Source organism: Mesoplodon mirus (assembly GCF_964341445.2).
Source record: "Mesoplodon mirus genome assembly, chromosome: X".
NCBI lineage: Eukaryota > Metazoa > Chordata > Mammalia > Artiodactyla > Ziphiidae > Mesoplodon > Mesoplodon mirus.
The window spans coordinates 114980727-115008202 of record NC_138981.1 but is presented as its reverse complement, the minus strand read 5'-3'; the positions used below and the strand labels follow the sequence as shown (position 1 = coordinate 115008202).

The window sequence follows — 27476 nt, the reverse complement described above, 5'->3', positions numbered from 1 at the left end:
GAACAGAAGGTGTTTTATGGTTTGTTATATTTATTGAATGCTTTTGTGTTCCTTGTTCTCTTAAAAAAATAGATGAGTGGAATGTTTTATATTTTCCTCTCTATTTTAAGTTGTGTTTCCTTTTCCTATAGGTCCTGATTTTCTTTTCTCCCCTCTCTTCCCCCATCTTCCTCTGCCTTCTCCACATCCGCTTGCCCTCAGTGATCCTGGAGAGAAAACAGGCTTTGCATTTCTGCCCACATATTTGGGTACCTGGTTACTTCTCTTGGGATATTGTGAAATTCAACTCCTTAGTTTGGAAATGAAGAGGTCTAAAATATGCACTGATGCATTTACATTCCACTTTCTAAGAACTCTGAGTATTTAAAAGGCTTTTTGTACAGATAGGACAAGGCTAAATATATCTGACTTGAATACCTCAGATCCTTGCAATGTAGTTTACATTCTCTCTCACTTTGTCATAATTCTCAATGAATGCAAATTGCATCTCTGTTCTTAGAAATCTCTTTTCTTACACTGAATGCCTTTCCTTTTTCTAAAGATAAGGGAGCCCCTTTGAAAGACTGCTACTGTGGGGTAGAACTGACACCTACCCTGTAGGCTAACCAAATTGTAGCCTGCTTTTCCCTGATGAAGTTATCACGTTTCAGGACATTGGATTTTAGTGTCCTAGTTTCAAATTTGACTACAGGTTAGAGAGTGTATTCCAGTTGGAGTATTCCTTGGTATTTTTTTCTTTGTGTTTACACTTCGGGGATCTTTGGTTTGTCCTGTATCTATTATCTCTTCCAAGCTTGGCCAAGGTTGTTAGGTTATGCAGTTATGTATAAATATTTAACAAGATAAGTTAGACAAAATGTGCTTAAAGATACTTTAGCCCCTCCATCCCCCCACCTCCTCACTGCCCGGGCCCCAGCTCAGTTTTTGTGTGGACTCACAGATGGTTGCTTTATCTCAGATGTTTAGATTTGGAGGACATTCCTTTGCACTTTGCTTGATGGACACAGTGAAATGGAAGCTTTTCAGTCAATCTTGCCTACCAAAATGGTAGCACCAAGTAACAGATAACATTAGCCTCCTCTTCCTTTTTTTTTTCTGACCAGTTATCCAAACTCCCCTAAGCCAGAGAGTTTTAAGTATGAGATTGTGTGTTTTTTAAGAAAATATTTTGGATAAAGACTAATGTTCTCAAGTCAGGAATAACAATTAGTACCATTCATTAATCAGGGACATGTTTTGACTTTGAGTCTGGCTAGGAAATATAAACTGTGAAAGTCACACGTATATATGAACCTCAGGCAAATTTATGACTTGTCAGCCTTTTAAGGTTAAATTCTTAACCCCAAATCGAGGCTGGCTTTATATGTGGGGTTTGGCACATTCCTCTGGGCCACTGAACAGCCCCCTCCCTGAGCCCTTTGCTTAACAGCAGCTAATGGCCTAATGAGCAAGAAGGATTTCTGCCTCTTATCAGCTGCCTAAACAGCAACAGGAAGGCTGATATACAGAGTATAGGTCAAAACCTGAGTTCTTGAACCAAAAAACTACAGGGTCAGTTGAAAACTCTGGATACGTGGCATCTCCGTAGTCATCAATACCAGTCAGTAAAGGAACTGGACACTTGAGTTCAAACAAATAGTAATAGTTGTCAAAAGTATGAACAATCTAATTAATTTTGCTAGTAGTTCTTTCCTTCTTTGTTTAGCTCTTCTATAAATAGTCTTCATATAGTCTTTAATGAGCTTTTAGTTTGTGCCTGGAGGTTGTTATGGTCATGTGGCCAGAGTGTCTGATTGTCAGATGGTGACGATGGAGGCAAGGGTATTTATATTCTGGCCCAGATTTTGGAAGGGGCTGCCAAATAAATGTAAATAGATATCTACTACTACTATTATTTCTTTTTAAACTGAATTTTTGAATAAATATGCACTCACTTGCCATGGAGTCAGAGGAACCTTGGTGCTTCTTCATACTGTACTCAGACCTTTTGAGTCATTGCTTGTTTCTTAGATCCACTTGGAATCCAGGCTCAGACTCGCATAGAATAAATAAATATTTTAGGGTATTCTGTGCCCAATCATAGTGAAAGCCCCTTGACTTTCATTTTCTGCATTTGCATTTTTTTCAGAGACAATAATGCAAACATTTTTTTCAGATTCTGTTCTGTTATTGAAAATCCTATTTACATAAACAGGCATTGTTGTGGCTTAGGGAAGAATGTGGGGTCCCATTCCTTAGCTCCTTGTATATCTTTGCTAAGGCTTGTCTAAATAGAAGTAATGACGCTTTAGTCTAAGCAGCTTTTCTCATTTAGGTAAGCAGGGCGGTTTGAAATTTCAGTTTACTAGATAATTGAGTTTCTTCTTCTTAATTATTTCAGGCATGCAGGTTGCTCTCTTGATAGTAAAGACCCTAAAAATCTAGTAGTAATCTCCTCAGGCATCCATTTGGTAATAAAATCCTGTGCGTTTTCAGGGGTTAATTTTCATGACAATTGGGCACCCTCCCTACCCTCAACCCAACCTCCACCCTTGGAAAAATTCTGCTATCTTTTAGGGCTTTGGTCTTCTCACATTTGCAAAGGAACACTTAAAAAATATATAAGGATGATGCTGGAATTACTGGATCTAGAGGAAATTTAAATGTATTCAGATTCATGCTCATTACACAACTTTCATTTAGGGTTTTTAATAGCCATGTCATATTTCTCAGAAAATCATCTGCCTGGCTTTGCCAGGCTTGGTTTTCTGCCCTGAATGAAAAACTGAAGATTAGCAAAAGCAGAGCCTAACTATCCCCTATTCTATCCTTTTTCACAACAACAACAAAACAAACAAACAAAACAAAAAACAAAAAAACAAAGAAAGAAAGAAAAAGAAAAGAAAAAGAAAAAACATTCTCAGAGGTCATCTGGTGTAGAGCGAGGTGGGGAAAAACGTTAAAAAATACCCAAAAAACTCAAGCTGCCTTCACATCTGCTAGTCATTCCCATTGCTGTGACTTCAATTCAGCAAGTTTTTATTGAGCACCTGTGGTGGGGGCAGTGCTAATAATCATTAACATTTATTGAGCCAGGCGCTATGCTGAGCCCTTTATGGGCAACATCCCATTTAATCCCCACAATAGAACTACCAGGTGGGTGTTATTATTTCTCCCATTTTACAGATGAGGAAACCGAGGCTTACAGAAGTTTAGTGACTTGTACAAGGTCAGATAGCTACAAAATGAATTAAATCCACTCAGTCTGCTTTCAGAACCATGTTCCTAATCACTACTCTTGTGGTGGGCTCAGCATTTCTGGGGATTACTTCTGAAACCAGTTTTGAGAACCCAGTATGTGTGAGATGCTGGGGATTCGAAGAAAAAAACTGCCCTCTCTCTGTTCTTGGTGGGGGAGGCAGACATGGAGACAGATGAGGACCATGCATGGAGGGTCTCTGTATCTGTTGAGGGGAAGGAGGATGGCCTGGGAAGAGTGATGGCTTGAATCTGTGGGAATGCTGCATCCCAAATGCAGCCCAGCAGCCCGGGGTCACGGGCATTTGATTTTCCCGTTCAGTGAAGGTTATCGTCTCTGAGTTGAACTGCCTCAGTGACTGGATCAAACTGTTTCCATCACTGCCCTAGTTGACTGTAGCCTCAGCTACCTTGAACCCCACACTCCTTAGACATACATGCGCGGTCAGCATGGTTTTGGGAGAATTGGCTCCATGGTTCCCATGTCATTTGTACTTTATTTCAGTTCTTTCCTGAAAAAAAAAAAGTAAAAGTTAAATGAGGCAGACATTCCCAAACCAAATTGCTGCAGTCTTGAGAGCTGGTGGCTTTCAGGAGGCAGGTCATACAATACTAGCAGCCCACAGGGAGATCCTGGATCCAGGCTTGGTTCTTTTAGCTTGATCTGGAGCCCTCCTGGCATTCCCTCTTGGAGCCCACACTGGGCTCTGGAGAGCTCTGTATCTGAATCACCCCCAGCTTGACAGGAGAATGAAGTTACTATTAGAAATTTTTGAGTTTTTCGGTGAAATCATGGGAATGGAAGGCAAATCCCCAAATTACCTGTTTGGGTAATTTATTTTTGTTTTTCATGGCTCCCAAAGAAAGCAAGGAGGAAAAAGTCACTACTGAGCATCATTGAAAACTCTTTTATGTGTTGCATTAATGCAACTTAAAATTTCCTCAATTTTAGGAAACATTTGGTTCAGGGCAGAGTGAATTCACCAACGTGTGTGTGTGTGTGTCTGTGTGTGTGTCTCTGTGTGTGTGTCTCTGTGTGTTTGAAACCATATTCTTTAGTTTCCAATCTCAGCTTACCCAAAACTCCTTGTGCCTCCAAGTTTCTTATAGCTGCTTTGCAGTGGTTTGCTTGCCAATTCCCCTCCCATGCACTTTCTCCTTCATTAAATCTCTTCCACAGAAGGGGTTGCCACCAAGTCTAGACTTCAATAACAGGCAGGAGGAGGGCCAATTAGTGAAGATTTTGATTCATATTACATGAGAGTGGGGGAAGGAGAAGGAGGCGGAAAATCTGTCCTTCTCAGTCCTTCAGACACTCAAGTTCTAACACAACAGTATGTTGAAGTTGTATAAAATTACTGGAGCATTTACACAGCTAGTCCCCAAGATGGCATAAATGCCACAGCACTAGAGCATGTCAGTGTAGACGCTCAGATCTGCTGAAGGATAGGAAAAAGGAAAAGATCAATAACGTTGTTTCTCACTCAGGGATCAAGAGTGAGTGTTTGATTTTCTTTTGGTTGCATTTTGCTCAGGTGCAGTGTGTATGTTGTACTAACAAGGCAACCGACTCCCTTTTCCACAGGTCCCTATCATAGGGAAAGGGGAAAGATAAAATAGAGGGCACAGATTATTTACAGTGGCTGAGAAAGTAATTACAAGGTGCAATGGCTTGAAACTGAAATTTAGGTTAGCCATTAGAGCTGGGAGAAGCATCTTAACAGTAAGGGCAATTGGACATCAGAAAGATTTGCCTGGGAGCTGGTTAAACAGCGTCTCCAGAAGTGCCGGAAGACTAGGGCAGGTTTAATGTGAAGAGAAACTCCTACCAAATTCACGCTTGGGCTGGAGGCCCAGACTGATAGGTATATTCCATTGCTGCCCAGCTCTCTTTGTGATTATTTGATTGCTAATAGCTCAAAATGCTTTTTTTCATGTATACAAAATACACCTAATGTATCAGGCTTAAGAAAACAAACATTTTTTTGTATTTTATTTTATTTTTTATACAGCAGGTTCTCATTAGTTATCTATTTTATACACATCAGTGTATACATGTCAATCCCAATCTCCCAATTCATCCCACCACCGCCCCCCCACCCCCGGCCCCGCTTTCCCCCCTTGGTGTCCATACGTTGAAAACAAACACATTTGAGCATCGAGAATGAGGCATTTGGATTAGTCTGAGCACCCTCCTAACGGACTTTCTGGACCATGAACCAAGGACTGAGGCAATATTGTTATTTTTTTGCTTCTGCAAGACTTACGTTTTATAGTATGGGACTGTGCTGTTAAAGTAACATTTGGGCTTCGTCAATATGACTTTCTCAAGGCTGAGCATAGATAAAATTTGGTTTTGGCCCCTTTGATCTTTTTTTAATCTTCCCCTTTGACATCGCCCCATGTCCCTATCCAGGTGTGCTGGGTTAACTCCCCCACCACACCCCCTCTTTCCTGTGCTCCAGGAAGCTCCCAGGTAAACTCTTTAGCCTTGAGGTATAAGGGAATTACTCAAGGAATGTTACGCTTTAAGACAACACCTGATGAAATTGCTTAACCAAGTAGTAACTCACCCATGATGAAACATTTAGACATTACTAGGCAGGTACTTATAGGTGGGAGAGAGAGGGTGTACTAGTTTCCCAGGGCTGCCATAACAAATTACCTGAAATTTGGTGGCTTAAAACAACTGAATTTATTATCTCACAGTTCTGGCAGCCAGAAGTACAAAATCAAGGTGTCAGCAGGGCTGCATTCCCGCCAAGGGCTCTAGGAGAATCCTTCCTGGCCTCTTCCAGCTTCTCTTGGCTCCAGGCCTGCCTTGGCTTGTGGCTGCATCCTTCCAATGTCTGCCTCTGTCTTCACATGGCCTTCTATTCTTCCTGTGTCTCTCCTCTGTGTGTCATTCCTAAGGACATGTCATGGGATTTAGGGCCCACCTGGATTATCCAGGATGACCTCATCTTGAGATCCTTCATTTAATTACATCTGCAAGACCCTTTTTTTCCAAATAAGGTCACATTCACTGGTTCTAGGGGTTAGTACATGGACATAATCTTCTTGGGGGGCACCATTCAGTCCACTACAGAAGAGAACTTTCTGGGCCTCTTGAATCATCCCAATTTACCAGAGCTCTCTACTCTAAGGGGAACTTGTTCTAGGGAAGCTTAAAGTTGGTTACAAAATTTCAGTGTATTTCCTGAAAGGGATGTGGGTGGCAACTGCTGTTAACCCACTTTCTAAATGGTTAAATCAAGGACTTGGGGAGTGAAATGACTTACCTAGTCACTCTGGATCAGAAGAAGAGTTCTGAAACTGAATAGGCTACCGTATTATTATTCAGCATGGACTTTGTGTCTTTAACTCATGGCCTTATTGGATGTTTTTTCTTAAAAAATATTTTTGTAAACACTTTAGCCATAAGAAGGCAATCATTGCTTATTAGTCACTTGAAAAACTTTTTCACAGGACTTGTAGGATCAAGGTGATGGTGTGCTTTCAATCTACCGTAGCCTTCTACCTAGTCTTTGTGGTTTGCAGAAACATCAGGCACAGGGAGTTTTAGAAGCCAGAGACATCTGTGAAGCAAAAGACTGCCTTTTTACTGTCAGGTATACTGAGTTTTAGGTACAACTTGCATGCAGAACGGTAAATATATAGTTGTCACAGATGAGACATTCTCTGAAGAAATACTGTCACACTTGCTTATGACAAAAGGACCAGTTCTAACATTTGTGGCAGTGACAGTCTTGGCATGTAAAGAGATTAGTGAGTTAGAGTGTGGTCTTCATGGAAACGCAGAGAGAAAGGAACGTTGGAGGTCACCAGGCACAGAATGCTACATAGTGCAGGAGTCCCTTTTGTGGTATCTCTGACATTGCTACCCAAATTATGCTTGAATGCCTCAAGACATAAGGAGCTTACTATCTATAGGAAGCAGGGTCTAACTGTTGAGTATTTGTTCATCCATTCAACGAGCATTAATTGAGTGTCTACTATATTCCGGGTACTATGCCATGTCAGGAAATACAAAGATGGCCAAGATATTGTTCCTGCCTACAGAAACTTACAATTTAATGGTAGGGGTAATAAAAGTATAACAATATCTATAAAAGCTAGATTGCAAAATGCAGTATTAGAAGTACAAAGTGTGCTGAAAAATCACAGAGTTGACAGCTCCCGGGGTTTATTTGGTGGAGAGGGTACCTGGGGGAGGAGAGACAAACATTATGAAAGAGACAGTTGAGAGAGACCTTATGGATGAGAAGGTTTTAATAGCTGAAGCTAGGGGAAGAGCACTCCTGGGACAGAAATAGCATGAACAAAAGAGGGAAGCAGGAAATGAAGGCACGTGTTTGGGAAACATTAAATAAGAGTTTAATTCTCACAACCACCTTGAGAGGTAGGTGTTATTGTTCCCATTTTATAGATAAGGAAGCTGAGGCTCAGAGATTCAGTAACTTGCCTAAGATCACACAGCTGTTACGTGGTGAAGCTGGGATTCACAACCTGGTCTGATTCCAGTGTCCTTCCCTTTGCTATTGCGTGCCATCCATCAGGAAGCTATCTGACATTAGTTGGCCTCTGGAGACAAAGGGGTATATAAAAGGGAATGTGGTTATTACATGGGGTGAAGCACTGAAAAGGCTGAGTTGTTGGTCTTTGCCTTGGCCTCATATCCATGTTCATGTATAGCTATTGTCAAGTGCTATTGACAGAGCCTTCTTAGAAGGGCAGAGGCAGGTCCTTTGCTTCTTTTGTGTCCTCGCAATGCCTAGTCTAGAATGGGCTTAGTGACTATTGATTGACCTATAGTTGGAAGCAGACTCTCGATCTGAAATTGTCTGCACGGTCATCTAGTCAGGCCCAGATCTGAAAAGGTATTTGGTTGAGTCACACAGCTGATTTGGTAGCAGAACAGATAATAACACTTTAGTCTTGGTAGGGAAGGGTTCTTTCCCCCCACCCACGATGTGATTTCATACACAGGGGAAATGGCCTAGCACTTAGATTGGGCCTAGGGTGTTGAAATTCTCAGCTATGCTTCAGGTCTGCGTATTTGAATATTGTATCTGAAAAATAAAAATTATACATCTCCTAAAAGATGGGATCTCCGCTACTTATCTGAGTAGAATAACAATTAGTGAAAGAGTGACTAGGGAGAGACAGGAAAATTGCCTTGGTTTAGTCCCTCTGGCAGAATTCTAAAAGATTCTTTAGCCCGGAACTTCCCTGGTGGCACAGTGGTTAAGAATCTGCCTGCCAATGCAGGGGACACGGGTTCGAGCCCTGGTCCGGGAAGATCCCAAATGCCGTGGAGCAACTAATCCTGTGCGCCACAACTACTGAGCCTGTGCTCTAGAGCCCGCGAGCCACAACTCCTGAGCCCGCGTGCCACAACTCCTGAAGGCTGCACGCCTATAGCCTGTGCTCCGCAACATGAGAGGCCACTGCCATGAGAAGCCCGCACACTGCAACGAAGAGTAGCTCCCGCTCGCCGCAACTAGAGAAAGCCCGCCTGCAGCAGCAAAGACCCAATGCAGCCATAAATAGATAGATAGATAGATAGATAAAAGATTCTTTATCCCAACTGGCATATCCTCCAACCCAATTTTGTTTTTATTAGGGTTTTTACCCTGTCTAAATAATGTGTGTGGGGGGGACGGGGTGGAGGGAAGAGACGAAGGGAGAAGAGGAGGTGAGAGAGAGCTCCATTTTGGGCTCTGAGGATTCTTTATTTTTCCTGGAATACTGTTCTTCTATGAGTTGCTCTATTAGCATCAATTAATCTGACCTGGTTCCCTTAAAACTGAACTCTCTTGAAGTTCTGGCATTGTTTCCAAGTCAAAGGGGAGGGCATCAAGCCAAAACCATCAGCGAGCCCCTTGAGATACAAAGATAAGTCAGTCAAGGGTCTTTCCCTGAAGGAACTTAAATGTAGTGAAGATAAGGCATGCAAATGTAACCATGATGCAAGTTAGAGAGTGTGAGAAGTGTCTTTATAAAGGATGCGGAGTGCTATGGGAATTCAAAGGACAGAAAGCTTGTGGAGTGCATCTCTGCCCCCGCGAACACTCTCTCCTGTGAGAATCCAATCCAAAAATAACTCAGAGTCAATTATACCTCAGGAAAGCTGGAAAAAAATGTAAAAAGACAACAAACAGAAAATAGCCAAAGGTAACTAGGAATCATCTGGTGGCGGGGCTCACATACTCCTCCTTATACGGCCCCAGCCACTTTCCACCAGCTCACTTTTCCCTCTAGCCTTACCAGGTTCCTTGGCAAAGCCTGTATATGCCACCCACTTTCACACGCCTGTGTCTTTGCTCTTTTTTTTTTTTTTTTTTTGCGGTACGCGGGCCTCTCACTGTTGTGGCCTCTCCTGTTGCGGAGCACAGGCTCCGGACGCGCAGGCTCAGCGGCCATGGCTCACGGGCCCAGCCGCTCCGTGGCACGTGGGATCTTCCTGGACCGGGGCATGAACCTGCGTCCCCTGCATCGGCAGGCGGACTCTCAACCACTGCGCCACCAGGGAAGCTCTGCTCCGTTTTTAAGAAGGAGAACGATGTGATCAGATATGTACTTTAGCAACGTTTCTCTCCGGCTTGGGTGGAAGAGAGGGTAGAGGCAGGAAGGCCAGTTTAGAGGCTGTAATAGTTTTCCAAGTGAAAAGAGGTGAGGTGATGAGGCAAGGATGGAAAGGAGATGAATGATGAGGGATATTTAAAAAGCATAACCAGTAGGATTTAGTGACAGTTGGCTATAGGGGATGAGGGTGAATGAGGTGTCCAGAGTGACCTAGAAATTTCTAGTTATTGATAGTTTGGGAGTCCATTTCCTGGACCAATCTGTGAACCCCAGGGCAGGGACTGTGTCCTGTTCATTACTGTATTCCTTGGGTTGGGCAGAGACCCTAGCACAAAGTAGGCATTCTGTAAATGTTGTATGAATGAATTGTTCACCACTTTGGCAGGCTGAATGTAATCAGTGAATTTGTGTTCCCAGAGCACATGTTTGACTGCTGCTTGGGAATGTGGTCCAGAAAGAACCTCTTTGTGGGAGAGTGTAGTGATCTAGGGATTCAACCTTTACTGGGCATGAAATGATATGCAGTTAATTGACAGTTGGCAGTAGAGATAAAGGTAATTCGTTCTTTAGTTCTCAGGCTTATCTCCAGGGTTGCTTTAAACTCCCAGTACTCCAGTGTGGTAGCGACATTTTGGCCTGCCTTTTACAGAGGCAGAGTCTGTCACGGCCCCAGGCATGATCTTTGATTTAAAGTCTGAGCTCGTGATACCCAGGTGTGCCCTCTGCAAGGTCATGTTCTTTCAGGCTAAATAACAGAAGGATAACCTTCATCTGGGTTCCCTAAGACGATTTCTTCCACCAGCAATCCTCACTTTCCCCACTGGTTTCAAATGCAACCATTTCTTTCATCTGTATTCCTATCTTGATTAGTAAGAAATTAATGAGCATGTAAGATTTGATTTAGATAATGATTAATTAGGGGAAAAGGCACCGTTCTAATAGCAAGTCACTGTTATATGCTAAGGAAATTAGTTAATATTTCTGGATGGCAAATTGGCTTGTCCTCTGTTAAAAAAAAAAACCTTTTAGAAATGGTTGATATGTTATTTTTTCGTTCATTTGTAGAGCAACCTGCACTTAATCCTTTGGATAATTCTAATAGGCATCTATTATTTTCCCTATAAGTCATGAAGCAAACCAGTTTTGGATATCATTCATTCCTTTGTTTAGTATTACTTTAATGATAATATTACATTATTATTTTTAGCACAGCATAGGTTTGTTAGCAAAAAAAATCTGCCATTCATAAAGCAGACCTTGGCAATAAAATGTGTGAAATCATCATACACACACACACACACACACACACACACACACGCGTATATATAGGGAAAATATTTCAGTTTTCATTGTTACTGAGCCCTGACGATTTAGTCTCTTCTGTTGCTGTTTGAATATGTTCTATCTGCTTTTAGAAAAGTATAAGGATCAAGGTCTACATTAATACTTCTTCTGTTCTTTAGCGTGCCTTTAAATGTGATTTTTGACAATTTATAGTCATTAGCTAAAATTGCAGTGTAGTAAAATAACCAACATATAGAACATAATAAAGGTAATTGGAGAATCGGAGGGCTGGAAGTGACCTTGAGGGGTTATTTAGCTCATTTCCCAATTTCAAGCTGTAAGACTAATCTTCCTAAACAGCACCCTTCATCATATCATGCCTCTGCTTGAGACTCAACAGTGGTTCTTTATTGTCCATGGAGTCAAGCCCATAGTCTTTTGTCTGCATTCAAGGCCCTTCAGACTCTGGCCCATCTTGCCTGATAAGCTAGCTATACCCCAGATTCTAGCTTCTCTCTAGGCAGGTTATTTTTGCCCCACTATTCCACAGGTGCCAAATGCATTTCACCCATTGGCCTTCTCATCTTTTACCGTGTAGCTCAAGCCCTGCCTCCTCCTGGAAGTCTTCTTTGACCCCTAGAGCCTCTGGTGAGCATTTACTTATCCAGCAAATGTTGTCTATATTACATATTTGAAAATTCCACTTTATTGAAATATAATTTATACATAATAAAGTACACTCATTTTGAGTGAAGAATTTACTGAGTTTTGACAACTTTATATACCCATGTAACTACCACCCCAATTAAAATATAGACTATTTCTGTCACCTCAGAAAATATACTGCATATTTTGTCACCTAACCATATATCAGCTTTTACTGTTCTCTAGTTATTTTTGTGTGTGAAAGTCTGGTCTCTTAGCATGAATTTGTTTTTTGTTTATTTTAATTTTACTTAACATATATTGAATATTTACCTTGTACCAAGTAGGCTAAGAGCTTTACATGCATAATCTCACTCAGTCCTTGCAACAACTCTGCAAGGTAAGTGGTATTGATAATAGGGACGAAAAGGCCTGTAGAGGTTAAATAATCTACCCTTGGTTGCAAGCTAGTAAGTGGTGGGGCTAGGACTAAATTGTAAGCTACTTGACCAGAGGGACCATAAGTGTTTTGCCTACCATGATGCTGGCCTCCAGGCCGTTAGTACTTACTGACTTGGAATAAAATCCAATAGAACAGATACAATTAAACAGCCTCATATATAGTGTTCACTGTCCTCTTCCAATTAGGGACAGAGCTCAGGCCTGGAATGGGGTCTCCAAGTGAGTGTGGTGCACCTGTGACTGGCATGGCAGAGAGGAACTGAAGTCCCAGTCCTGGTGGAGGCGGCTAAGGGTAACCAGAAGCAGTCTAAAATGTCAAGTCCTTGAATGGAGCCAAAAAGACTAAGAACTAGGCCCAAAGGAGAGAGTCTGTGTTATAGGTCAAGCAGGCAAGGACACAGGTAGCCAAACCTAAGAGATCCCCTTACACAAGAGTACACATCAGGAGGGAGCTTTCGGTGGACCACCTGTGATTTAGCCTCTGGAAGGGAAAGCAACTGGTAAGGGTGCCCAGCTTGGATACACATGGGAATAATCCTCCAGAGAAAAGCTTCCATAACTCAAATGTCTCTTCTCAGTTGTAAGACCCAGAACTGGGCCCACTGTGCAAGCAAGACATTGTCTCAAAATAACTAGAAATAAAGCACTTTATAGTTTCTTCAAGCGAAACATCTGTTTGTGAATCTTCAAGATGTTTGGAAATTGATTTTTGTGGTATTTTAATATATTTTTCCAAGATCAAAGCATACAGATGTAACATTTTCAGGGTCATCTGTCTCCACTCCTCCTTTTTAGATCAGACAGACAGAAAGTGTTCTTTCTGTGTTCTCAGTCTGCAGCCCTCATTAATGCACCACTACATGCACAGGGCTGGCTGAGATCGCCGGGGCCTCCCAGAGGAGATGGGAGTCATTCTCTGCTCTCCAGGAACTAAAAACCTAGGAGAGGAGATTATAGTATGAAGGTACTTTGTAATCCTCCAGAATAAATGGGAACTAGCAGCCCTGTAATGACTTCAGTTAATTTTTTTTTTAGCATCTGGGAATGCAACTTACTAAGCCCTAAAGAGTTGAACCTTTCTGACTCATTCGAATAGTCAATTGCTAAGTCTTCTCCTTATCTCCATCCCAGGCTATAGTGCTTGTCTCTATTCCCATTTCCCAGCTGAATTCCATTTTTACAAAAAAAAAAAAATGTGAGCACCTCTTTGACGAGTGTGGTCCGTGATTACTTTTCCTTCCCATCTAATAAAGGAGCTATTTTCCCTTAACCTTCTTTTGTTCCTGACATACTTAAAGAATGCTTTGCTGCTTACTATGTCTTTTGTAAGTTACATCTTATTTCTTGAATTGGCCTTTCTGCTTTTATTCACACAAGTATGTACCAGTTCTCAGTATACCTCCTTAGTCATTTGCCCTCGGTTCTACTTTTTATTCATCCCACTTGGGATTTGGTTCCCAGAGTAATTCTTTGTTTTGTTGATGAGGATTCCCCTCTAAATTCCTTCTCTATTTCTTTCTGTTTTGTGTGTTCTTTCTGTCTTGTTTCTTTCATGGGCATGTTCATGCATTAAAATGGTTATATTTCATTTTTGTCATTTCATATAGGTGTGTCTAGCTCTCCTGGCCCACTTCGTTCCTTACGCTATCATGTACTGAGGCTTATTTTAAGCTGGCCTGTGAGTTATATGAAATTTACTTAAAACAAAATGTTTTTCCCTTTGGCATTTAGTTCTCTCCTTCCTGGTTTGGAAATCGTGAATTCTTATCAGTTTATAGGTGTTTTATGTCCTCAAATCTATAGCTAACTCTTAGCCCCCAGATCAATTATACTGGTTTATTGATTAACCAGGCTGTGATAAGTTGGTGGGAGGATAAATATTGCTATATATACATTTCTTATATTTGGATATAACACGTACCTTTCTTCATGACATCTGACATGTTTTCCCATAAGTTCTCATTTGAGGTTTTAGTCCTTTAAAGATTTTGGCTAACCGAATTCCTGAGGTAGTAGGAGTTTATACAATGATGAGACTTGACCAACTCAGGGAAGGGGTACCCCTATGCATGCTCTAAGTTACTTCATGAATTATCATATTAAGGCAAACCAAACTGGCGTCGTGGTCATTTAAAGAGTCATTCCTGGGCTTCTGTTGGTACATTGAGTGGCAGTTTGTTACCTTCTAAGATGTAAGTAACTCACAGCACTTCACAAAGAAAAGATCTGAGCCCTATTATAACTCCTACTAGCTAGAGCTGCTGGGAGTTAGAACAGTACTAACAGCCACCCTGCCAAATAAACCCTACCATTCTTGAAAACAGGAAATCATCACCAATGGAAATTTAGCAACACAAAGAATTTTATCTATAACGCTTAATTTTATGAATGTATGCAAATACAGGTATTTTAAACCACACACTATTTAGGCATCAGTTTACTAAGAAAATAAATTGGTGTTTGGAAAGTACCTGCTATATAGGACTTTTCATATCTACACATGTGTCCCAACTACCCTTGTTTAAATAAATCTAGATTAGCCACTTGTCCCCAAGGGGACTCTTTCCCTACTTGGTCCAATAAACTGAATCAGTTTCTACTTCTAGAATGGCATTACATTTTGTAACCTCATGTAGAAAGAACACAGTGAGCTAGAACTAGCTCTGTTTTTTTTTCTTTTTCTGAAGATAATCATAAAGCCTTTGAGCTTAGACCCTATTTAAAATCGGTTTAAGGCTTGTATATGAGATTGACATTTATAGGAGATAAATCTGAACTCTGCGTCTCCAGACCGCAAATTGTATTTTGACGCATTAAACGTCACCTTTCCATCCAGTACTATAAACCGCAGTACTGGGTTAGGTTTGGTGATACGCATTATCCATGCTCTCCTTTACTACTTTTGTCAGCAGCTCCCTTGAGGAGGAGGAAGTGGAGAGCTTGGAGTCAATACTGTGAGGTTGAACTTGATGAATTTCATTCCTAAATTTAGAAAACTTGGACACATACGTTAGGACCATGATAACTGGAATTCCTAGGGAAATCAGAGATTGTAACAAAAGTAAATTTTCTGGTAACTTAGGGCTAACTAGTTCCCCGCACCTTTTTTTTTTTTTTTTTTTTTTTTTTTTTTGCTGTATGTGGGCCTCTCACTGTTGTGGCCTCTCTCGCTGTGGAGCACAGGCTCCGGATGCGCAGGTTCAGTGGCCATGGCTCACGGGCCCAGCCGCTCCGTGGCATGTGGGATCTTCCCGGACCGGGGCACGAACCCGTGTCCCCTGCATCGGCAGGCGGACTCTCAACCACTGCGCCACCAGGGAAGCCCCCCCCCACCTTTAAAAAAAAAAAAAATAACACCTCAGTCACTGAAAAGCTAAAACGTCTGAATATTCTTTCTAGCCTCACTTCAGTAAGATTTGATGTTTATTATGAAAGCTTACTTTGCCAAGGACTTTATGGAACTTTGGGGGTGTCCCCCCTTGGGGGGATATCCCATATACATGTTTTGTCATCCTAGCTAACTACGTCGCTTTATCGCACCCAGTTATATGCACTAGGTATTCATCTCTGTTAACCCCTCTAGACAGTGTGCTCCTTGGGGTAAGGACCACGTCTCTCTTGTTGAAAGCTGTACCTCTACCATGTAGCACAGTGCTTGGCACACAGAAGCTATGTTAGACTCTGGGTCCTCTGAGAAGCAGATGCCAATATAGCACTAGATGTGCAAGAAGTTTCTTGGGGAAAACACTTGGGAAGGAAATGAGCCATTCGACTGTGGTGTAGGTCTGACCCCTGTGGAGGAGGGAGGGAAGGAAGGAAGGTTGAGTAGAGAGAATGTAAACTGCAGTACAGTTTTAAGAAAGTTTTGTCAAGGTCAGTGGGGAGTCCTCAAGCCAAAATGCCTGTCAGCAAAGTCCTGTGTCTCACAGGACTTGGCATCTTTGCCATGCTCAGTCATTGGCTGGGAGCAGCCCCTAGGGATTGTGGCCTGGGCACAACATGGTGTTGAATTTAGAGCACAGCAGCTGGGACCGTTCGTCAGTTATACTCCCTGCGGTAGGAGGTCTGAGATGCACATTTTCATGGCCACCACAGAAGAGCTCAACAAATGCTATTGAAGGGAAAGTTTGAGTAAAACAGGAGTTACAGAAGAAGAAGGAGATTGGACTTAAATATGTACTGAGCCCTAATATTTGCTAGTATTAGTAGAGGATATAAAATCTTGGGACTCTCCGTTGTTTCCCTCATTTCTCCTCAAATGTCACCTTCTGAAAGAAGCCATCCCTGATTACCCTACATAAATAGAAGCGTCCCTGCAATCACCACATTCCCTATCTACCTTTGTCTTTTAAACATTAAAAAACAGCAGCTATATTGAGGTATAATTGACATACCATAAGCTATACATATTTTAAGGGTACAGTTTGATAAATTTGACATATATTTACAGCCATGAAACAATCATCACAATCAAAATAATGAACATATCTATCACTCCCCCAAATTTCCTCACTCTCACCTGCTGAACGTCTTCATCTCCGCCAACAACCGCTGAACTGCTTTCTGTCACCATAGATTAATTTTCACTTTCTAGATGGAACCATACAGTATGTAATTTTTAAAATTTGGTTTCTTTCACTGAGCATAATGTTTTCGGGGTTCATCCATGTGGTGGCATGTATCAATAGTTTATTTCTTTGTATGGCTGAGTAGTATTCCATTGTGTGTATATACCACAGTTTGTTTTCCCTTCCTTACTTAGTTTTATTTTCTCTGTAGGACTTATCACTGCTTGACCTTACATATGTAGTTTGTTGTCTCCAAGAATATAAGCTCCACGAGGGCAGGGACTTCACAGACTGCTGTATCCACAGTGCTTGTCACATAGTGGATACCCAATAAAATATTTGTTGAATGACTCTCACCTACTCCCATGGCTTCAATTTTCTTTTATATGCTGATGACTTCCATGGATACAGAAGTGTGTTGAGTCACCAGCGAAGAGCTGAAAACAACAGAAAGGGTTTTTATTATGGGAAAACTTGGTGGACGATAATCATTAACTGAGGTATAGAATACAGGAGACGTAACTTTGTGTGTGTTTATATGGGATATATTGAGTTCAGTTTGGGGTCTGCTGAATTTGAGATTCCCACAGAGTAGTTGAAAATGTGGGATTTTGGAGCTCAGAAGAAAGGTGAAGGCAGGATTAGAGAGTTCAGCAATTACAGGGGTTAGGTAAGATCATTGGGGTTGGGCAGAGATGTAGAATGAGAAAGAGGGTCAACAACAACAGACGAAGAGGAAGTAAGAAAAGATAGATAAGAATAGCCATAGTGGGACTTCCCTGGTGGTCCAGCGGGTAAGACTCCGCACTCCCAATGCAGGGGGCCTGGGTTCTATCCCTGGTCAGGGAACTAGATCCCACCTGCATGCCACAACTAAGGGTCTGCATGCCACAACTAAAAGATCCTGTGTGCAGCAGTGAAGACCCAGCGCAGCCAAAATAAATAAATAAAATAAATAAATATTAAAAAAAAAAAAATATATATATATATATAAGCCATAGCAGTTGTGGGGGGTGTATGGGGTGTGTGTGGATAGGTTTAGTGAACTGGGTAGGTTCACTAAAGCAGGGTGGGGGGAGTGTTTTAAGGAGGGATTGGTTAACTGTGAGGACTGCAAAGGGTCACATTGGTTGAGGACTGAGAAGAGGTTCGGATTCCCTAACTTTGGAATAATCAAGAAGATTATTCATTTGGCAGACCTTTATCGAGATACAGAAATAAAAAAGCATTCTGCATCATAAGGGAGCTCAGGAATTCAGAGGAACAGGAGGTTGGCATTTGTGCTACAGCTAGAATTGTTAAGAGTTGTGAGGGATTTTGGTGATTGAATGTTAATGTTAGTGACATTGGATTGGCCAGACATACATTTCATTGGGAAATCATAACTGGAAGTTTGAAAGTGGCTTCTTGGTTGTGTTTTCATTCATAAATTATAATCAAGAAAAAGAAATTGTAGGAGTGAAGATTAGTCTTTTAACAGACAAATTAAATATTGGTGTTCAGTGATGTATACTTTGTGCTATAAATTAGTTTATACAGCATTTATGAGTCAAACCTAGGCAATTAATTCTTACGGTTATTCAAAAAGAATCAGTCATAAAGATAATTGGGAGAAAGCAGGGATTAGTTAAGGTAAACGCTGATTTTGGATAATCAAGATTTTACTGTATTTTAAAAGAAATGCATTGTTTTGCCTTGTTTGCCTCCTGTATATGTGTGTGTGTGTGTGTGAGAGAGAGAGACACTGTGCTTACTGAAACATGAAAAACTTGTTTGTTTCAGGATCAGATTTGCAAGTATGTCTCCCCAAGGGCCCAACATGCTGCTCAAGAAAGATGGAAGAAAAATACCAACTAACAGCACGATTGAACATGGAACAACTGCTTCAGTCTGCAAGTATGGAGCTCAAGTTCTTAATTATTCAGAATGCTGCAGTTTTCCAAGGTGAGTTCTGGGGATCATTTGAGATGTGCTGCTCAATGGCATCATTATTTGGGCACTGGGCTTTCAAATGCTAAGTATGATTTATAAATTACCATTCCAACATTAATACTTGTTATAAAAACCTCCCAGTGAGGGACTTCCCTGGTGGTGCAGTGGTTGAGAATCCGCCTGCCAATGCAGGGGACACGGGTTCGATCCCTGGTCCAGGAAGATTCCACATGCTGTGGAGCAACTAAGCCCGTACACCACAGCTACTGAGCCCGCAAGCCACAACTACTGAGCCCGCGTGCCTAGAGCCTGTGCTCTGCAACAAGAGAAGCCACTGCCATGAGAAGCCCACGCACGGCAACGAAGAGTAGCCCCAGCTCGCCACAACTAGAGAAAGCCTGCATGCAGCAATGAAGACCGAACACATCCAAAATATAAATAAAAATTAAAATTAAAAAAAAACCAAACAAACCTCCCAGTGAGAGATTCTGGTTAAGGAAAAACATGGTTTTTAGAGAAGCTGCATTACAATCTTTGGAAAGGTGGGTATTGTCAGAAATCATTGTCTAAGGACATTCTGTTTACCTGTATGTAAAGGATGAAATCTCTGAAGAAGGAATAAATGGTACTTTCCCTCCACTAGCCCATAAAACTTGTTTAAAAAACAAAAATGTTTACTTAAATACCATTTTTTTCCAGGAGTTAGTTGGATATTTGTGGAACATGCACAAACTCTTTCTGACCACTGGGACTATTTCCATTTAAGTGGGAAAAACTGGCTTAATGGCCCAACATTTTCTCATTTGTGTGAGTGCTTATCCTTTCTCTTTTTCTGAGTCTCAGTTCTTACTACACCTGTGTATGACTGTAAAAGATAGCTGTTGTGGTGTTGCCAGAATGGGTAGGAAATTACATTTCTCCTTATTAACTTGTAGGACTGTCATGGCTGGATGGGGAGTATCTCCCTTGATTCAGAGACCCAGCTAGGAGGATGATGGTAGTGATGAGAGCAAACACTTATATAGCATTATGTGCTAGGTACTCTTTTAAGTGTTTTACATATATTAATTCATTTGATCCTCACAATAAACCCTATGAAGTAAGTAGTATTATTAGGTTCCCCATTTTATGGATGAAAACTCAAGGCACAGAATGGTTAAGTAACTTGCCGCAGGTCACACAACTAATAAATGGGGAAAGTAGGATTTCAACCCAGTTGGCCTGGCCCTCAGAGTATATGCTTTTAACTACCTCATTATGCCACGTCCTGTGAAAGAAAGTTAATTATGGATATTGGGGCTTTCTTCTATCCTTCCTTAAGCAGATGGAATCAGCTGCCTTTTTCTTGTCCCACAAGGAGAGAATTGGGGTCAGATAGAAAAATAACACTTCTTACTACTTGACATTCGAAATCTTTAGATTTATGGCACCTTTCTAAGAATTAACCTGTTTGAATTGTAAGGTGGGTTGATTATAGCTTATTTTGCATATTATAATGAAATACTTAGAATTAGCTGAGAAAATTATTCAAATTAGCTAATAAAACATACATTCACAACAGTTTCTTGGGTCAAAGCCTCGGGATGTTGGGTTGATTATATGAAGTATAATACGGAAGCTTGAAGTATTTGTTAACCTATTTATGCAGTCAGACTCTTGTGAAGAGGTTGTTGAGACTAACAATTTGGCAAAAGAATGAATAATTTAAGCTCATTTTAAAAATACATGTACCATTCATGTACTTCTTAGATTGATTTTGGAGCTGATCTACTGGCTGAAAGTAGGGTGATGAGAAGTGATGTGACATGAGGATCGAGTTGAAGTGGAGGGCTGAATCTTACTCTATGGGCTGTGGAGGTGCTTTTCTAGAATGGAGTATTTGTGATTTGTTTCATTCCCAGAATAACCAAGCCCACAGATGTTATCTTGCCATTGCCTGGCTGGATGGGGGTGGTGGAGTGATCACGCTGGTATTCTAGCGTGAAGAGTAGCTGACGTGGCTGTCTATCTGAGGGCCTTGCATGTCAGCATTCACATCTCTGTCCAGTTCTGCATTTTGCATGTTGTGTTTTCTAGTTCTGGAACAGCAGAAGACTAGGAGAGAAAGGAAGTTTTGACAAGATTTTGATTGGATTAGCTTCCAGATATGGCTGCTATAGAATGGAAGCTGAACGCTTGTCTTGTGAACAGAGGGTAGAGAGTAGGGGGGCAGCACCTACTAGTTCTCTCTCTCTCTCATACACACACACACACACACACACATACATATATTATTTCTCAAATTGTGGGGACAGGCAGAAGGACAGCCCTGGCAAAGGAACATGGAGAAAACTAATGTCTGAACTCATTGCCGGTGACTTCTACCTTGTCACCATATGTACTCATTCTTTAACTTGTTTCATTCTCTCTTCTTATTCTTTTCCTGCTTCACTCTTAGAAAAAATAAACCCCATAAGAACAAAATAAAACATGGTCCTAGACCTCAAGGCAATTATGCCATGTTTGTAGAGACATTGCCCCAAATCCCTTCTGTAGGATTGTCTCCTTGTCTGGAGAGACAAGACTAAAATCAGGGACTGCTACAAGATGATGTATTACTGATTGCTGAGAAAAAGAGAGTATCCACTTTTTTCTTATAACTACTTAGTGCTCCAAAGAATTTAATTGGCAGACACAGTTGCTTTTTCCCTAAAATACACCCCCTCCCCAAGATTCCGGTAGAACAAATTGTTGAGAAAATTGCTCCAGTACTTCACTCCTGTGAAATTTGATGTGAGCTGTTTTCACCACATGAAATTGAACATAGCTCATCTTGATCTTGGCCTAGATCCACAATCTCTTTAGGGTTCCTTCACTAGTTCACATTGCGGGTATTAAGCAGTGAGTGCTTTCTGCAAATACGTGCACAGTTCCATGAGCAATCCTTACTGCCTCGATTTGGAGTTTATGTCTTCATTTGCAGGAAGCCTTTGCCCTCATAAATGAGCCTGGGGCCCTTTGCTACAGTGGTTGGATTGCTCTATTGCTAATGTTGTCTTGATAATGATTGAAGCATTTAAAAAGTTGTTCTTTATTTTCAATCTTTGCATTGCCTCGTTTCCTAAACTTAATTTACTTTGATGCGCTTAGTAAAATGGGACAGCACAATCGTTTTTTGTTTCTGCTTAATTAATTCTTTTTTGAAAAACTTGGCTGAAAGTAGATTTTCTTCTCCCCTACCTAATAATGATGATGATGATGATAATGATAATAATAATAGTGACAGTTATATTAAGTGCCTACTATATGATGCTTACTTTTACATAATTATCTCATTTAATTGTCCCAGCAGCCCTATGAGGTTCATACTGTAACTGTCTCCATTTTACCGATGAGGAAACTCATTGATGCCACAGCTTCTTCCAAGCCATCATGTGTCATGGTTTTCCTGTTCTTAGTGTGCTTGAGGTAAAACAAAATTAAGAAATTGTAGGATTTGTGGTCCTTGAGAAGAAAAATGGGATAGAATTCTGAGTTTTTCATCATATCTCCACCACCTCTGCACTTTCAAGCCTTGAGTTCTGTTTTCCTTGTAGAATTTCATTATAACTTTCAACCTTGTACCATCAGGAAATATTTGGGGTATGTCCGGGTTTTTTCTGTGCGTTGGAGGATTCCAGTCTTCGCCAGGGTACCACTGACTTTGAGTGAGAACAGACTCTTCAGAATGCAGCAACACTTCGCTTTTCTGGAAGTTGTCTCTCTCACAACGTGAACTCTCTTTATCAGAGAGGAGAAATGATGGTTAAGCAGAAAACATCTCTGTGCGCCTAGAATGACGTGGAGCTCCTGCTTTATGTAGTTGACTCATCTGAGAGCTCCTGGGTCCTTGCTCAGAGCCTACTACCATTCTGAATTTATGCACAGTCTTTACAAGCTTGATTTTCTAGTTTTCCAGCCAGTAGTAGATAAGCAGTTAACTAGAAGGGCTTTGAAAGACTGCCAGAGGGAGGTACATATGAGCAGCGAGAAGCTAACGAATGACAGTAAGAGTGGAGGACCTAAAAGTGACTCAAGAACTCACTGAATGTGGCAGTTGGGGGCATTTTATGGAGGGGTATATCCCTACCTGTCTCAGTAGCCCCTATGTTGTAATAGATCCAACAACTAATGTTCCTAGTGATGGCTGTGAATTGATAAGGAAAGATCAAGTTATGTTCACTGTTTTTCCCTTAATATTTCCATTTTGAATGGCTAAAAATATTTTTGGTGCTTAAAGGCAATGGAAGAAACACTGGACTTGGAGTCAGAAAAATCTAAGTTCTAACTCTAGTTCTCTGTTTATGGCCTTTATGACTTTGGGTGGTTACTTAGACTCTAATAGCCTCAGTTTTCTTATCTGCAAAATGGGGATAATAATTACAGTCCTGCTTTCCTCAGGAGCAGAAATAATGTATGTGAAAATGTCTTGAAAACTGTAAAGCACTACATACATGCATTATTATCTAGACAGCTCATTTTTGTGGACCACTTCACCCCACATGGGGCCAGGTAAATGATGCATTACCATTACAGACATAATCCTAGACAAAGCTGGACTTCATGATGTAATTCAACAACTTTTGCCCCATGTAGATGACATTGAAGCAGCTCCAGTGCACAGGTGAGAGAGCACTTAGGCAAAGGACCCTTTGAAAGAGGGGTTTATTTTATGCATTGTTAGATGTGAAGCTGAGCTGTTTGAAATGTCAGTACTTCCAGGAGCAATCCTTTTTTCAGCTTCCTGAAGCTTCTCTTCCAAATATACCTATCTGGTATATTTTACACACAAGCAAGAGGCTAGATCACGAAGGCGTTGTTGTGTTCCGGCCATTTTTTCGTTGCATTTTCTGGTGCACGGTATCATGGCAGAGAGGAAGAACAGCGCTATCCTCATCCAGCGTTGGAAGGCTTTCTCCTACCTGCTGTCTGTGGAGGAGATGAATGAGGAGGAAGCAGTGTTGCTGTGCGTCTTCTCTTTCTCTGCTCCCTTATTTTCTGTTTCCATCTGCTCTTGGCAGTTATTCTACTTTTTTTTCTGTCAGATTCCTGTCTCTCCCACTCCCCCTAAGTAAAATTGCCCTTGGTTAGAGCACCCTTTTCCATCAGCTCAGAGCAATTTCTCCAGTCATTTCTGCTTGAAATAACTGTTTAGGGACACTATTCAAGCAGAGCTCTTTTCCTTCACTGTTAATATGTGACTAAATAATTGCTTGAATGTTGATAAACATGTTTTTGAGATTCAATCATTTGTTAATTTAGTTTTTATAATGTAGTGGGGATTTTAAGTGAGTACTGAGCAATTTTTCTCCATTTCACGCTTTTTTCTCTTGACTAGTCTGACAGTTCTCCTGCCCATGCTGTGAGCCCCACTGAACTCCTCGGCTCAAACTGCCAGCCATTCCGTCACAACCCTTTCTTTTTTGAAAATAATGTATACGGGAGAGAATAATTACACTGATGTCTAATCAGAACTTAATTCATTTGCCAGGGCCAAATATAATGACATTAAACTGAATAGGAGAATTTTAGGAACGCAGACCATGACCATGAGTGAGGTTATATATCCTCAAAAATGTAAATTATTAATCAAACCACTCATCTGTACAGCAAAGCTCTAGTAATCCCATTATAAAAGGGTGAATTTCTCATCAGAGGCCAGAAGATGCTGGCTTTAATTAGTGTACTTTTATGGAGTTGACTCAAAGAGATATTTTGGTTACAAAGTTATAAAAAATGTGATTCTTTAATTATTAGTGCTGTTGGAAAAACAACTGGAAACTGGGTGTTTAAACTTATTTTGGTTTTAAACTAAGAACTTTCTGGATTTAATTCAGTTTCAAAATTCTGTGGCTTTAGCAGAGCCAGAGGCTGGGGAGAGTTGTAAACCCTTCCTGTGCCCTCTATTGATTTAGAAGTCAGTCATTAGACCGAAAACTGTTTAATAAAAAGAGCCTACAAAAATGGCGGGTGCAGAGTGTTCTTGGGCCAACAGTGAGGTGAGGAGATTATGTAGATTAACTCCTTACCCCAGTGCATGCCCCTTGGTTCAGTAGGGCTCTGAACTCCCCCCTATAGCTGCCATTATCATGGCCCACCTTCTCACTAGTGGGCCCAACACAGCAAATTAAAGGACATTGTCCCTGCCCTCTAGAAGCTTCCAGGAAAAATACGACTTTTTGCCCAGAGTGATTATTCCCCACCCCTCCCCCTCTGGGATTTGTTTACTTTCTGAAAACATATGTTCCTTCTCCTCTTTCTGTCTCACTGAATTGCAGTACCTGATATTTGAGTAATGAAGCATATGTTTGAGAGATTTGAATTCTCCTGTCAATCGAGTGGAGGTAGAAACAATTTTCCTCTAAGCTAGAAGTGGTAACATAGAAATTAAAAACACCTCTCCTTCTATTGACTGTAAGATGCTTCCAGGGGCTGCGGCACACCCTCATACTCCTGCTTTTCCCTGTCTCCTCTTTCAGTCAGTCACCAGCTCTTGTTTCTTCTTTCATACTTCCCCCCATCTTTTCCCTACCTTCTGTTCCCCTTTGCCCTCCCTGGGCCTCAGTTGTCTCACTGATCACATGCCGTTGCCTTCTAGCTCTGTTTCTCTGATTTTAGTTCCAGGCTCCATCAGCTTACAACTAGACTACCTGCAAAGGCCGAATGGGGTTTCATGCCTTTAGTCTCCTCCTTTGCTTCCCAGTCCAGCAGTGGAGTGTAAGTTTAAGAGGGCAGGCTCTGGAGTCACTTGGACTGGGTTTGAATGAGTCTAGGTGGCCTAGGTAGAAGATGTGGAGCTGGTGTGGAGAAGAGAAAGTTGAAGGCTTGGGGTGAGAATCAGAAACCTCCTTCCTCACTGAATATGTATTTGAGTCAGGGAGAGATGAATGAAAGATGTCCTGTTCTGAAGTGTTTTACTTATATTATCTCATTTAGACCTCACAACAACCCAGTGAAGTTGGTATTATTATTAGCCTCATTTTATTGCTGAGGAAGTGGAGGCTTAGATTAAGTAAGTTTTCTAAAATTGCACAGCCAATAGATAAATGGCAGAGACAGGAATTGAACCCAGGACATACAGCTCCAGGGCCTATGCCCTTAATCACCATGTGTTTTATAGCCACTGTGTATTTTGTTTCATGGTCACAGACAATCTCCCCAGCTCTAGCTTTCTTTCTTGCAGGGGCATTCTATTATATTTAACTAAAAGCATTTGCTGAGCAAGTACCTAGCACGTCTGAAGGCAGGTATTGTAGGGGATTCAGAGATAAAAACTACCTCATGCCTACCTTCAAGTAGCTCAAATTTCAGAAACTGAGACTTTTATGTGTGAGTAATTTGGGTACAAGGCATCCTATGGGAAATGCGGTAAGAAAAATATTAGCAGGTTTCTAAGGGAATGGGGTGGATCCAGGTTTTTTAAGGCTCAAAGCTTACACAGTTTGAATGCCCTCTTAGAAAAAGGAGACAAAGTGAAAAAACAAAATGCCTGTGGGGTTGGAAGAGATTAATTCCAACTAGAGGGTAGAGGTTCTTGGAGGAGATTGCCTGTATGAATTCTCCAGACAGACATAGCTTTTGATCAAAGAGAAGGGCCGGTAAGGGAGTTAGGTAAATCAGTGCACATCTTTTTCTAAATTTAAATTAAAATTTAAACATTATTAATTGCCTACTAGATACCAGTCTTTCTGGACTCCCTAGCTAGCCTTACCGTCATCCCTTTTGAAAGGACAAAAAATCTAGGTGAGAAGCAGAGGGGCATAGTGAGACGGGCATGTGCTCTGCCTTCAGGCAGACTGGAGTCTAAGTCCCAGCTCTACCACCTCCTCTCTTTGTTACCAAGGGCAACTCACTTCTCTCTGAGCCATGAATTAAAGAGGGTTAAATCCAGTGAGGACTGAAGAACTCAGGCCTGTGCTGCTCTATAGGAACCAAATGCATGGTAGCCATTGTTTTTGTTATTCCCTCTCATACATTTATAAGCATAATTGTATATGAAATATAATATCTGCTTTGTGGTACTGAATGTCACATATCTGGTACATATACATTTAAAAATGCTTTTCATGCTTTAATATAATTTAATTAATATTGAAATGCTCTAATATACCCACTCATAATCTTGTCATTCAGAGAAAACTGCTAATAACATTTGTGTGTGTTTTCATTCTTTCTCTGTGTCTATGTGTATGTTTAAGACTAAATAGTATATGTTTTCTGCATGGTCCTCTAGTGGTCTGAATGAGTTAACATAGCCTCTAGATCTAACTAGCAATGGCAGACCCTGATTTCATTGAGTTGATTAGGAGAGAAAGGAGAACAAAAATGATGAAATCAGGATGTTTATCATTCTTCCCTCCTTTGGTTGAAGTTCTTTAGCATTAGTACTGGACCTGATTAACCGAAATGTAATTATCAGATTAGACCAGGTTCTACAGTATTCCCTCTCCTGGGATCCTGTGTTTTTTCTTTCTAGCACTTATCAAGTTGGTAGTGATATATGATGGTTATTTGATTAACGTGGGTCTCCTTTACTAGAGAATGATCTCTCTGAGGGTAGGGCTTATGCGTATTCTACCTCAACCCTGTGTCTCCCAATGAGATAGTAGACACTCAGTAAATATTTCAGTGAATACACACAGACACACACACACACACAATTAAAATAAGTAGTATTAATAGAAACAGGTTACTATCTCTTCCACTTCCTCTGCAATAACTACTGATACCACTATGACCAGA

General features: G+C 41.0%; 1 protein-coding gene across 1 annotated transcript in view; it reads left to right on the top strand.

The window, feature by feature from the left end:
* The window catches only part of GPC3 (glypican 3), a 439276-nt gene that overhangs the window by 13756 nt on the left and 398044 nt on the right, over positions 1-27476 (top strand). The window contains exon 2 of the mRNA XM_082610706.1: positions 18567-18728. Coding sequence (XP_082466832.1) covers positions 18567-18728 — 162 coding nt within the window. The remainder of the gene's footprint in view (positions 1-18566; positions 18729-27476) is intronic.